This window comes from Ranitomeya variabilis, chromosome 2, assembly GCF_051348905.1.
Source record: "Ranitomeya variabilis isolate aRanVar5 chromosome 2, aRanVar5.hap1, whole genome shotgun sequence".
NCBI lineage: Eukaryota > Metazoa > Chordata > Amphibia > Anura > Dendrobatidae > Ranitomeya > Ranitomeya variabilis.
Window position 1 is genome coordinate 468,784,943 of NC_135233.1, and position 13,560 is coordinate 468,798,502.

Below are 13,560 nucleotides of genomic sequence, written 5' to 3' on the forward strand. Positions count from 1 at the left end.
ACGTTGCCACGCCGTTCAGGCATTAAAGTCCACTTTTTTTTCATTTCTTTTGTGCTGCTCTTTTTTTTTTATTTATTATTGGTGATCATTGGATTGCTGGGCAGAAGAGCTCTGCATGTTTTGTAAGGTAGTACTTGATGCTGTTCCAATTATATATATAGAACAGAGCTTATTGGTCCCTAAAATATAGAGATATTAGGCTATATTCACATGTGGCGTCTTTTGCTGCATTTTGTTCTTCAGTAAAGAAGTTGATGAAAAGAATTAAGTTTTGCCTGTTTTTAATTGCGTTTTTTGCAACGCTACATTTGTCTCTCGTGCATGCCAATGAATTTTAGAGACACAAAAAAAGACATTCTACTTCATAAGATACTGCAAGACACAGCTGAAAATGTGCATATAAAAACGCAGAAAAACCACCAAGTGTACACATAGCCTGATAGGTTTCCTTGGCATCCGACATGGAATGACCAGGACATATATATGTAGGAACGATCACATGCCCCATATAAGCAGGTGGAGATTATATCCCCTGTAATCTACACATATCCCATGTGCCTCCCTCTCCCACCAAGCGCAGGGGATTATCCTGGCGCCATTTATTCCCCGTGAGCGGTCTACATGACGGACTACCCTCAGTCCCCCATTATCTACAGAGACGCCATGTCCTCCCGCACTGTACTTCGGGCCCCGCACTCTCCTGCGCCTCCGCTGCCTTCCCCTGCACAGCCTCCCTCATCTCTCATGGCTTCCCCGGGGCAGCAGCAGTCGGCACGGGCGGCCATCACACCGAGCTGCTCTCTTCTAGTCACCTGCGCTAAAGCCTCCAGACGGAAGCCTCCTCTTCTCCGCCATCTTCGCAGCGTGACGTCACTGTCACGGCGCCGCTCGGTCGCCAGTTGATGACGTCAGACAACACGACATGGTTACCAGAAGTCGAGACGGCGCAGTGTGTGGTGACCCCTGAGGTAACTGGCGGGATACGGTGTGATGTGCTCTGGCGTCTGTCGCTACATGTCACGTGTCTGTAGGATTAGGCTGGGAGGAAGGGTGAGTATTAGGTAACTGACAGTCTGTGGTACTAGTCATAATGTCATGGCTGCGTGTGGACAGTCTCTTCTCATTTTCTCTCTTTTTTTCCTCTTTTTCCTCTCTGTTTCTCCCTCTTTTTTTTTCTCCCTCTATTTTCTCCGTTTCTTTCTCCCTCTTTTTCTCCCCCTTTTTTCCTTTCTCCCTTTCTTTCTCTCTTTTTTCTCTTCCTCTTTTCTCTCGTTTTTCTCTTTCTCCCTATTTTTCTCTCTTCTTTTTTTTCTCCTTCCTTTTTCTCTTTCTATATTTTTCCTCTCCCTCCTTTTTTTCTCTCCCTCTATTTTTTTTTCTCTCTCTTTCAGCCCACAGCTGTGATCAGACATAAAAAGTTTACCTCCGGTCACTTGCATCAGCTGATGGGACTACTGCTCCCATCAGCTGACGCCTGCTGCCCCTAATAACAGTGAGAGCAAGTGGCAGCTGATGGGAGTATTCATCAGCCTGTGCTCTAAAGAAATAATTAAAAAGGGAAAAAAAACGTAGGTTCCCCTGTATTTTTGATAACCAGCCAGGCAAAACTGACAGCTGGGAGCTGCAACCCGCAGCTGTCAGCTTTAGCAAGGTTAATTATCAAGAATAGAGGGGTCCCCACGCTGTTTTATAAGTAAATAATAATTAAAAAATGTGTCCCCCCCCCCATTTTTGACAACCAGCCTTGCTAAAGCAGACAGCTGTAAGGGCTGGTATTCTCAGGCTAGTAAGGGGTCATGGATTTTGTCCCCCTAGCCTAAAAATAGCAGCCGCCCAGAAAAGGCACATCCATTAGATGCGCCAATTCTGGCGCTTTGTACAGCTCTTCCCACTTGCCCTGTAGCTGTGTCCAGTGGGGTTCATAGTTGTGGGGTTGATGTCACCTTTGTATTGTCTGGTGACATCAAGCCCATGGATTACTAATGGAGGGGCATCTATAAGACACCTATCCATTACTAATCCTATAGTTATATGGTCAATAAAGACACGGCCAGAATAAAGTATTTTATTAGAAATAAAACAAAACACAGGTTTCCTTTTTTTATTTAAAAATAACAAACACAGTTATACTTACCAAACGTCCATTCCATTGAATCCCTCATCTCCTATAATAAAACAAACAAACAAAAAAATAGCAATATGCCTCACCTGTCATTCTGTCCCACACCGTGCTAGATATGGTGCTAGTGAAGGAGCCAAAGCCTGGATTTACACTGGAGAAGGAGAACCCACTACTCAGACAACCCCTTCTGAATACCTATGTAACCCCACAGTAAAATAATAACACGTGTATTTGACTCTGGTGCAAGTGCCATTTCACTGGTGTTAGCGCTGCCTCTCCCACTGCTCATGTGACATTAATATGTAATGTGACCCCTGCAGCCAATCAGCGCTGGCTTTATTCTCCCCTCCTTCTGAAAAATCAAGAGATTCGGAGGACAGGAGAGCCTCTGTTGCCCTCTCCCTTCCACAGGATGTCAATTACGTCCGTAGGAGAGTAAAGGCAGCGCTGATTGGTCATAGGAATCATGTTACATCTCCTCTCACAGCGCTGTAAGGTCCACTCCTCCCCTCACTTCACACTAATACTTCTGGGACAGTAGATCTTGAAGTGTTTGTAATTACACAGCCCTGCTATATTTTCCCTCCCACCACACTGACAGCAGTGAGAGGAGATCTGGAAGTATTTGCAATCGCACTGAGCTCTGCTGTGCTGTGAGAGATCCGGAAGTGTTTGTAATCGCACTGAGCTCAGCTTTATCCCCACCACACAGTGACTGCTGTGAGAGATCTTGAAGTGTTTGCGGTCATAATCAGCACTGCTCTGACCTGCTCCCTCCACACTGACTGCTGTGAGTGGAGATCTGAAAGTGTTTGTAATCAGAGTAAGCTCTGCTCTATACTACACAGTAGCTGGCATTATCCTTTAGACTTGCAGGATGCCTGCTTTTGATTGGTCAATGGTACATGCCCCAAGGGAAGAATACAAATGAATTGAGTGACTTGAAATGTGCAGTTATGTTACTGTCCGCTCTCAACATTGACAACAGAGAATTGCACGCTGTGAGGATTCAGAAGTCTGCAGTCACATAGTGACTGCAGACTTTTAGCAAAAGATCGGACAACCCATTTTAAGAGTAAATAAACTTCCAAATTTCTTTAAATAATTTATGCAGCTTTGAAAGTTAAAGAGGTCGTCCACTACTTTTGCATTGATTACCCATCAGAGAAGTGTCACCTTGCCGCCGTTGATGGGCATATATGAATTGGCCAATTTATACACTAAGAACTTTCATTTTTGCAAGTTCACTTTATTTAGCAACAATTCATTTTAGATCTCATATATTCAGTGTTTGCATATACTTTGGCCCTTATAGAGTGCTGCTGTGCTCTCTTTTTGCATATTATGCAGTCATTGCAACTTGAACCTATTCACATTGTATGGAGGTGCTGGTCAGGTTTTTGTCTCCTGCAATCCTTAGGATAGGTCATCAATGTCTGATTAGTCGGGGTCCGGCACCCCCGCTGATCAGCTGTTATTGGTGCCAGCGGCGGCCTCCAGAGGTACTTACTTGCGGAGCTTGGCCATCTACTTGTAGTTTTCGCTGTGGGGTACTACACATCTGCCTCCTATTCAATTCAATAGGAGGCGGATGTGCAGTAACAAGCTTTGGCCACTAAAAGTAGACGGCCAAGTTCCGCAAGTAAGTACCTCTGGAGACTGCCGCCATCACTGGCACCGATAACAGCTGATCAGCGAGGGTGCCGGACCCCAACCAATCAAATATTGATTACCTATCCTACAGATACAACATCAATGTAAAAGTAGTCGACAACTCTGAAAATCATTTTTTTTAAGCAACTTGACTTCAGTTCTGTAAAAGAAAAAGCGCATCTAAGTGGCCTTCAAACCACTTCTTACTCCTTAGTGTACTTAAGTTATTTTTTTTAACTCCATTATTATACACTGGAAGTATCAACTCTGGCAATTGAAGGGGAGACACCTTAGGAGTGTGTTAGCTTCCTGGCAAGGTTTTCAGTGCTGATGTCCTCTGAGCACTCATGGGGATCGCGCCGCGTGTCTTGCATAAGCACCACTAGACTGTGTGTCACCTGCACTGTGCCGCAACAGTCATACTGCGGAGGTCCCGACGGACTGACGGGGAGCGATCTCCCATTGTCTAACTCCTCAAATGCTGCTGTCACTATTGACCGTGGCATCTGAGTGGTTAAAGTGCTGAGATCAGAACTAGGTCCTGTCCCAGCACACTCTGCCGGAGCGCAGCTGTTTATAAGGGCTCTTTCAGACATTCGTGATCATTTGTCCAATCTCAGATTGCAATGCACAGGCTAGTCATGCGTCTCCCAACCTTAGCGTGATAGCTTCTTATATTTGTATGAAGCTGTCACACTCAGTTCAGGAAACGAGCGGTCAGTCCATGCTTTGCGATCTGATATGGGACTGATAATCACAGATGACTGAAAGAGCCCTAACAGCCTGATCCTGTTTCAGCTAGCATGAGCACAAGTCCTGTGCTTGTGCCATCCATCAGATCTAACTGTACACCCATTTACCGGAAATCACCTGCAATCTGACCGTACAGTTAGGGTGCTTTCACATTGCGTTCTATGTCCCCGTTGGGGCATAAGTCCGAAATCCCCAGCAAAATGGGGTCCGGACGTATGTGCCGACGGGGCCAATAGATTGCAATGGTGACGGCAGAGCGAACATGCACCATTACAATCTGTTGGCGCCTATGTCAGGACCCCGTTTTGCTGGGGATTTCGGGTGTACTGTATGGTCCGATGGGACACACAAAGCAATGTGAATGTGCCCTTTTATTTGTGGGAAGAGGTAAAAATGTTTCTACTTTTTTCAAACGTAGCATTTTAAAGGGAACCTGTCACCTGAATTTGGCGGGACCAGTTTTGGGTCATATGGGCGGGGTTTTCGGGTGTTTGATTCACCCTTTCCTTACCCACTGGCTGCATGCTGGCCGCAATATTGGATTGAAGTTCATTCTCTGTCCTCCGGAGTACACGCCTGCGCAAGGCAATATTGTGGCCAGCATGCAGCCAGCGGGTAAGGAAAGGGTGAATCAAACACCCGAAAACCCCGCCCATATGACCCAAAACTGGTCCCGCCAAATTCAGGTGACAGGTTCCCTTTAACATATAATTCTTTATGAAAGGTAACTTCCATCTTTTTTTATGTAGGTATCTCATCATGCCAAACTGTGTTGTGCGTAGTTGTAATCCCACAAGAAAGAATTATGATCGTTCTAGAAGCCTTCATAGTTTTCCAAAAGAACCTGATAGAATCAAGTTATGGCTGATGCAGACAGGACAATATGACCCCGAGCTTGTTGACCAAATGGTTATAAAAGTGTTTCTAGGAAAAGTAAATGACTCCTATAGACTGTGTTCCTTACACTTCTCACATGACTCTTACCACTATGACGGATGTCGGAGGATATTGAAGAAGAATGCCATTCCTACTATTTTTAATACAGTAAGACCATCTACAATTCCATCTTTACCATCTACAACTATTCCTTCAGCATCAGGACCATCAGACTTTTCTAATAAGCAACACACATCTTCTACTCCACATACCCAAGGCCAAACACCATCTTGTTCTGAAGCAATACGTACATATCGAGTTGAGGTTCCTGTTGTTCCTCCAAAGGTATCCTCACAACCCACTGTTCAGAAAATGACTTTAATTCCTGTGGTTCCTCAACATGTTTTTTTTCAGTCATGTGGAACTGATCAAAAACCTAATCCAGCACTTAGCAACAAACCATCAATGGTAACTATTCAACTAACTGCAACCACTATGGCCACAAAAAGTATGTCTGCCGTGTCTGGTGTAAGTGAGAAGCCATCTGTATCAAGACCTTCTACATCATCCATTGTGGAAGTACCAGTGTCGTCATCATTGATAGTTCATCAGAGTACACCTACAATTTCACAATTAAAAGTATCATCCCAAGGTGGTCAACTGGGGGGGCAGCTAACATCTGTTAACTTGCAGCAAAGTACAATGGCCCCTGTCACATTTCTGGGGAAACCTTCTGTTCCCACAAGTTCCAACTTGTTTTTGGATAACCAGCTTAGATCACAAGCAACATCTTCAAACACCAAAACCACATCATCCAAAACTCGGACAGCTCCACCAGCCAATATTCCTGTCATTGGTGAAACAAAGCCGTCCTCCATGACGGTTCTTCCAGTTTCTGTAACTGCATCCCCTGTAACACAGGCACCAGCAGCATCTGCTTTGGCACAGAACGCACCCTCTACGTCTGTTGTACAGAACCCACCTTCCTCCTATTCCACAGTTCCCGATTGTGCACCGCCATCAAAGAAAAGAAAACTGAAGGACAATATGCTTTTTTTTAATCCTGTAGCCGTATCGTCTACTGCTCCGACTTTTCTGCCCAGCCAGACGTCTGTTAACACAGGTAATTTTATTTTCTTGCCACATAACGCACCATTCGTTCAACCATCCTGTCTACTCCAGAAGCCTTTAATGGTGGACAAAGGAGTCAACACTGATTTCTGCACAAATAGCAAAAGTTTCTGTGTTGCTACTGACCCAATTTATAGGAGAAGAAGCATACACACACAAACTAAAATATCTAGAAGAAATCGCAAAATTATGTGTACCTTATTGCTTGGAAGCAAAACAGCTAATACCTCACAATCAACCACGTCTCTTGCCAGCCCCGAAGACATTGGATTTAATGACTGCAGTTCTTCCAGCGCAAGTGATGATGACAATGATCCGAGTGAAGATTTGGAAACCGCTAATTTAGATCTCGTTAAAGTTGAAATCTTATCTGATTCTGAAGTTGATATATTAGGACCTACTTCTTCGGGTAAAAAACAGGAAATTAATATTAAACAAGAAGATGATTCATCAGCAGGGCAAAAACTGCTATCAGCAACACCTTTTAAAAGTAACTTTACAATACCGAATTTCGACATCAATACTCTGAAAATTGAACCCAATATAAAAATTGAAGTGGATCAATTTCCAATTTCTATCCTGACACATAACATCACTAACTTTGGATCACAAAATCCTAAAAATGAACGAAATTCCCCCATTCCAAGTGAACCAATTTGCAAAAATTCAGTTTTATGGGGAACTTCTGCCCTACAGACCGACGATGAGCAAGAAGACCCGAACGACTCCTCCTTTCATATCAATGAATTAAGCGAGGATGAAGATGAGTCGTTCTTAGTGCCAAGTGATGGTGAAGATGAAGATGACGTAAAACGTGTCTTCCAGGACTTAGATTCACCAGTGGAAAATCCTGTTGATGAAGAAAAGTATCTTGTATTTGAGTCCTGTCTCAAAAAACTAATAAGGATGATCCCGTGTATGTCCGAAACAAAATGTACGTCACCTCTTACACAGTACAGGAAGGAAACTATTGGATCATATCTGTCAGTAGAGGTTCGGTGCCAGTCTGGTCATACAAGGTTACTGTGGGAAAGCCAGCCAAGACATGGATATCAGCCACTGGGAAATGTTCTGTTATCGGCAGCAGTGCTATTCAGCGGCTCAAGTTTTCTAACATCCCAACATATGTTCAAATTGCTCAATGTGAAATCAATAGACAAAACTACTTACTATAAAAATCAGTCCATGTACCTGTTTCCGGCCATTAACCATCACTGGAAGGAGGAGCAAAAAGCTGTCATACAAAGTATCCAGGAAAGACCACTTTGCTTAGCAGGAGATCGACAATTAGACAATCCTGGATTTTCTGCCAAGTATTCTGCATACTCTCTGATGGACGTGGCTAGCAAAAAAATATGTTCATTTTCTGTGGAGCCGGTTACTCTCGCAGGGACATTGGAAGACTCAGAAAAAGTAGGATTCCAGAAGGCAATGGGTGAACTCCAGACTTTGAACGCTGAAGTGAAAATGATTGTTACTGACAGAAGTGTCGCTATCCAAGAACTTCTGAAGGACAATTATCCGGGTATCATACATCAGTTCGATCTGTGGCATTTATCGAAATCAATAGGTAATGAAGTTTTAATGGCAGCAAAACACAAAGACTGTGAAGTCCTCTACGAATGGGTGGAGGCGATCAGAAACCATATTTGGTGGAGCTCTTGCACATGTTCTAAAAACCCTGATTTGTTAATCCACAAATTGAAATCCGTTCTTCAGCATGTCACCAATGTCCATGAGTGGGGAGGTGATAGTGACTGCAAAGCCTGTCATCATCCACCTCTCCCAGAAGAAGTGGTGAAAAACACAAAGTGGCTGGAGAAAAATTCACCTGCCCATGAACAACTCAAAAAGATAGTTCTAAGTACCAGTCTATTAAAGAATTTAAAGGCACTTTCCTTCCTCTGTCACACGGGAGAGTTAGAGATATACCATAGCGCTTGCCGTAAATATCGTCCAAAGACGTTACACTTCTTCATGGACTCTATGTTGGCACGAACACAACTCGCTGCCCTTGACCATAACAGAAATGTCCACAGGGTGAAGGAGGTGGTGAAAAATGCTTCAAGTGAAGATGCTTTAGATACTATGACACAGAGATTAGAGGTTTCAAATGGTCTAAAGTCGTGGATTGTCAAGGCACTGTATAAGCCAGCTTGCCAATATTTTCTTTTTGACATTTTGAATGATGTTACAGCACTTGTCAGAGAGGAGAAAACTTTTAAATAAGCCTACACTTATGGAAAGCACCATTTAGAGGATTACAAACAATGCATTTTTTTTCCTTTGCATGGTGATGTATATGATATATATTGTGTATATTGAAGTATTTTTCTATACCCATAAAAAATTTACAAATCGGTTGATAATACTATTCCACGTTCTTGTAACAACATATTTGTAAAAGGGAACCTGTCAGAACCACGGGCAGGCTAAGGCCACGTTCGTTCACACTCTCAGTATTTGGTCAATATTTTACATCAGAATTTGTAAGTAGTGGAACAATCAGGGGTAAAGTATAATATAAACATATGCACCACTTCTGTATTTATCACCCACTCCTGGTATTGGCTTACAAATGATGTAAAATACTGACCAAATACTGAACGTGTGAACATGGCCCAAGTCCAAGACTGATTCGATTATTGCAGCCGTGTTTTCCATACTCAGAAATGCTGCGACGTTTCAGAGAAAGTATCATTTTATATCAGCGTCCAGTGATTAAAGTGACTATTCACAGAGGTACGTCCCCACTGGCATCTCCCCATCTTTTATACACACAAGTGGGTCGGGCCCCGTTTTCGAATGTATGTCCACTCTGAAACACCGCAGTGTTTCAGAGTAAAACATACATGGTTGCAATAACAGAGCCAGTCTCTGATTCATGCAGGTACCTGGGACCTTCGCCCTGCTTGGCTTGATTGACAGGTCTCTCTCTACTTGTCTGTAAAGAGACCTGTCATTCAAGGAGAAGCAGCTAAGGGCGAATCATCCTAGTCACAACATCCCCAGCCAGATTCTAAAAGCATATTTCCTCTGAAACGCTGCAGTGTTTCATAATAATGGCGCAGTCAGAAGTATAGCACGGACGTCAATGGCATCATAGTGCACGGAGTGGCCAACGGTTCTCCTGACCCAGGCGTGACAGCTGCATAGAAATACATCACGCTGTCACGCTCGGATCAGGTGACCCGCCGGCCAGTCCGTGCATTGCGATGCCATCTTCATCAGTGTTATACGTCCATCTGACTGCTCCATAAAACTTGCACTTCAGAAATAATAAAGCCGGGTTTTAATTATTTGTGGGTTTTACATTTTTCATGCAAAGAATTTCAGAGTTGGAGATAACAAAATACCCACAGTTTACATTGGCATGGAGGCTGTATATTTTTGATGACTTTCCAATATAGTACATTGAAAATTTTTCTCTTTGGATCAATGAGAAAATGTAAAAAACAGATGATGATTCCCCGTCCAATTTAAATTTTAAAATTTATAACCAATAACTTAATTAAATTAAGGTCTGAAAATGTATGATCAGGTACGATGTGAAGGATGCCATACTACATGCATTTCTGCTGAATGTTTAATACTGCAGGCTATGCATCGTGCCCGTCATATATACACTACAATGTAAAGGTGCCCATACAACTGCATGCCTGGCTTAGCTGACTGACAGCAGCTTCTGGGAGAAGTCACAAGTATTCGTGTTTTGTCATGCCAGGTGCTTTTCCTTCCCCTAAAACATCACAAAGATTTTATTAGCAAATGCTTTAACCTCTCGGCTGTATAGAGCGGGCTCAGGATCTGAGCCTGCTCCATACTCTGGTGCAGGCTGTGTTACAACATTGGATCAGCTGGGCTGTGCTCCATTGTATATTCCACTTTTCTAGGCACTGGTCCTGCTCTTCCCTGGTCTGTTTTGAGGCCTGGTTGGCACATAGCAAGGGAAGGGGTCTTGAGGTTTGGGCCTCCATGGATCAAACATTTTCGGTTTATCTTAAGGATAGCGAACAAAGTTAAAAGCCCAAAGAACCTCTTCCATCCCCATTCTACCCATGCATTAGTAAGTGTATGCGAAAGCTATCATACATTGGAGCCTAATGTTGTACACAGCAAAAACAGCCACAACTTATCCCAAATCCACATTACTGAAGTCCAGATCTATGAAGAAGTTAGATGTCGCGCACAGCGTGAGCTGCTTCAGCTAACCCAGCCGCTAAATGGAAGATTATTACTGATGCTGAAAGGAGAGACACATTTGGGAAAATAAATGTATTTATTACATGTTTTATTCAAATCAAGGCAAATCCACTGGTACGATGCTGCCTCGCTAGACAATGCCATCTCAAGATGACAATAGCAGCACTGGATTCCTAAGATAAGGTATCTGTGTACTCCTCAGTGCAGACTACCTTGTCTGCTATCCCATCATATCTTCAGGCCATGTGCACACGTTCAGGATTGTTAGCGTTTTTTTCGCGTTTTTTCGCTATAAAAACGTGATAAAAACGCGAAAAAAAACGCTTACATAAGCCTCCTATTATTTACAGGGTATTCCGCATTTTTGGTGCAAATGTTGCGATTTTTTTCCGCGAAAAAATCGCATAGCGGAAAAAAAAGCAACATGTTCATTAAAAATGCGGAATTGCAGGGATTCCGCACACCTAGGGGTCCATTGATCTGCTTACTTCCCGCACGGGGCTGTGCACACCATGCGGGAAGTAAGCAGATTATATGCGGTTGGTACCCAGGGTGGAGGAGAGGAGACTCTCCTCCACGCACTGGGCACCATATAAGTGGTCAAAAAATAAGAAATAAAATAATAAACAGTCCTATACTCACCCTCGATGTCTTGCCGCCTCCTCGCACGCTGCCGTTCGGTTTCTGTACCTGGTGTGCGCTGAAGGACCTCGCCGAATGACGTCACTGTCCTGTGATTGGTCGTGAGCGGTCATGTGACCGCTCACGTGACCGTGACGTCACGGGAGGTCCTGTGCGCACAGACCAGCTATACGGAACGGACGCCGGTGAGATGTCTGGGTGAGTATAAGCATTTTTTTATTTTTTTTATTATTTTTAAACATTCTATCTTTTACTATAGATGCTGCATAAGCTGCATCTATAGTAAAAAGTTGGTCACACTTGTCAAACACTATGTTTGACAAGTGTGACCAACCTGTCAGTCAGTTTTCCAAGCGATGCTACAGATCGCTTGGAAAACTTTAGCATTCTGCAAGCTAATTACGCTTGCAGAATGCTAAAAAAACGCGAAAAAAACGGAAAAAAAACGCAAAAAAAAAAATGCGGATTTCTTGCAGAAAATTTCCGGTTTTCTTCAGGAATTTTCTGCAAGAAATCCGCAACGTGTGCACATACCCTTAAACTCCCCAGGTCTGGATAGCTAGCCCTAGAGAGTATAATTTATTTTTTTAGAGCATGTGGTAAGTTTGCCGTTGGGGTCATTCCACATCAAGTGGACCAGTTTTAAAAATTGTCCCCACTCGACCTTCTCCGATTTTGCTGAAAATTTATAAGGATGTACATGTATGTTTCAAAAGAGGTTCTGTAAATTTTTAGGGCCAAATCTCAAATACATTGGGCACTGTTGACCTTTCACTGGAGGTTCCACCAAGCCTGCGGCTTTAGCTAAGAGGATTTTGCAGACTTTGGCACATAGCCATTAGAGTTCTATACTGGCTATGATGCTGAAATTTGGCATACTAGCTCAACTTTTGCTGCTAAACACGATAAAATTATTACCGGCTATGACAAAACAATATTTCGTCCACAATTTTGTGTCAAAGTAGCTTGAAAAACGCGTCCCATAAAATTTATGCCAAACTTTGCCCATATATAACTCAAGACCAAAAACCAATAGTAACTGGTGCTTTGCCCTGTACACCAAACATCTACATGACTTTGCATTGCTGCAATATCACGGTCAAAGCATATGTATTTGTGGAAATATTCACACCCACATATGATGAAAAACTTCAAAAAACTGAATTTTACCTATTTTTAGGTCAAATTTCTCAAAAGGGTACCCCTAAAATATATTAATTCTGATATCATTAGAAAGAGCACATTTTTCTCTACAAGGATCATTGGGGTTTTTTTTGGAGTCTCTCAGTTTAAGAAATGAAAAATGCCACTGAACATGGTGTTATTTATTAATGCGCAATGAATGGTAACTGCACTATTCAAACCCTTGCGTTGGTCCATGGTGGTTATACCACAACCAATTCCCTAAGAATTGGTATTATAATCCTATTAAGAATTGTAATAATGCTGTCTTTCGAGAATTGGCAGCCCCATCGCCTAGGAGCCATGGCCGATAGCCGTGCAAGGCGAGCCTCGGGCGGTCTCTTTATCGCAGGTCCGAAGCCTGAGGGTGGGTGTCTTTGCCTAGGATCCCAAGCCTAAAGGTACCTTCACACTGAACAACTTAACAACGATAACGATAGCGATCCGTGACGTTGCAGCGTCCTGGATAGCGATTTCGTTGTGTTTGACACGCAGCAGCGATCAGGATCCTGCTGTGACATCGTTGGTCGGAGCTAGAAGGCCAGCACCTTATTTCGTCGCTGGCTCACCCGCTGACATCGCTGAGTCGGCGTGTGTGACGCCGATTCAGCGATGTCTTCACTGGTAACCAGGGTAAATTACAACAACCGACAATACAGCTTCTCTGAACCGATTATGTTGCAAATTCAGCAACAATTCCAGACCACTTAGACTGAACATTATGGCTTGGGAACCAACAAAAGATACCCAATATTAAGGTACCGTCACATTAAGCGACGCTGCAGCGATATAGACAACGATGCCGATCGCTGCAGCGTCGCTGTTTCGTCGTTGTGTGGTCGCTGGAGAGACCGACAGCTCTCCAGCGACCAACGATGCCGAAGTCCCCGGGTAACCAGGGTAAACATCGGGTTACTAAGCGCAGGGCCACGCTTAGTAACCCAATATTTACCCTGGTTACCATTGTAAATGTAAAAAAACCCAAACACTACATACTT

The 13,560-nt window shown here is 43.4% G+C and overlaps 2 protein-coding genes across 4 annotated transcripts in view; one reads left to right on the plus strand and one right to left on the minus strand.

Moving 5' to 3' along the window:
• The window catches only part of LOC143806782 (pre-mRNA-processing factor 39-like), a 78,976-nt gene extending 77,990 nt beyond the window's left edge, over nt 1-986 (minus strand). The window contains exon 1 of one of the 2 annotated variants that reach the window (XM_077287685.1): nt 813-986. In XM_077287685.1, the coding sequence (XP_077143800.1) occupies nt 813-855 (43 nt within the window). In that variant the 5' untranslated portion in view covers nt 856-986. The remainder of the gene's footprint in view (nt 1-812) is intronic. The other variant, XM_077287686.1, reaches the window with a different exon arrangement.
• On the plus strand, nt 863-8,901 carry LOC143806781 (uncharacterized). 2 transcript variants are annotated; one of them, XM_077287683.1, is made up of 2 exons: nt 863-968; nt 5,278-8,901. In XM_077287683.1, the coding sequence occupies exon 2, from the start codon at nt 5,288-5,290 to the stop codon at nt 8,762-8,764; it is 3,477 nt and encodes a 1,158-aa protein (XP_077143798.1). In that variant the 5' UTR covers nt 863-968; nt 5,278-5,287; the 3' UTR covers nt 8,765-8,901. The 2 variants fall into 2 exon arrangements, with proteins under 2 accessions (XP_077143798.1, XP_077143797.1); XM_077287682.1 differs by having other exon boundaries at nt 916-1,050; nt 5,278-8,895.
• Nucleotides 8,902-13,560: the final 4,659 nt, after the last annotated feature.

Excerpts from the sequence above, each read along its gene's own strand:
- LOC143806781 (XM_077287683.1), top strand. The coding sequence starts at position 5,288 with ATGCCAAACTGTGTTGTGCGTAGTTGTAATCCCACAAGAAAGAATTAT.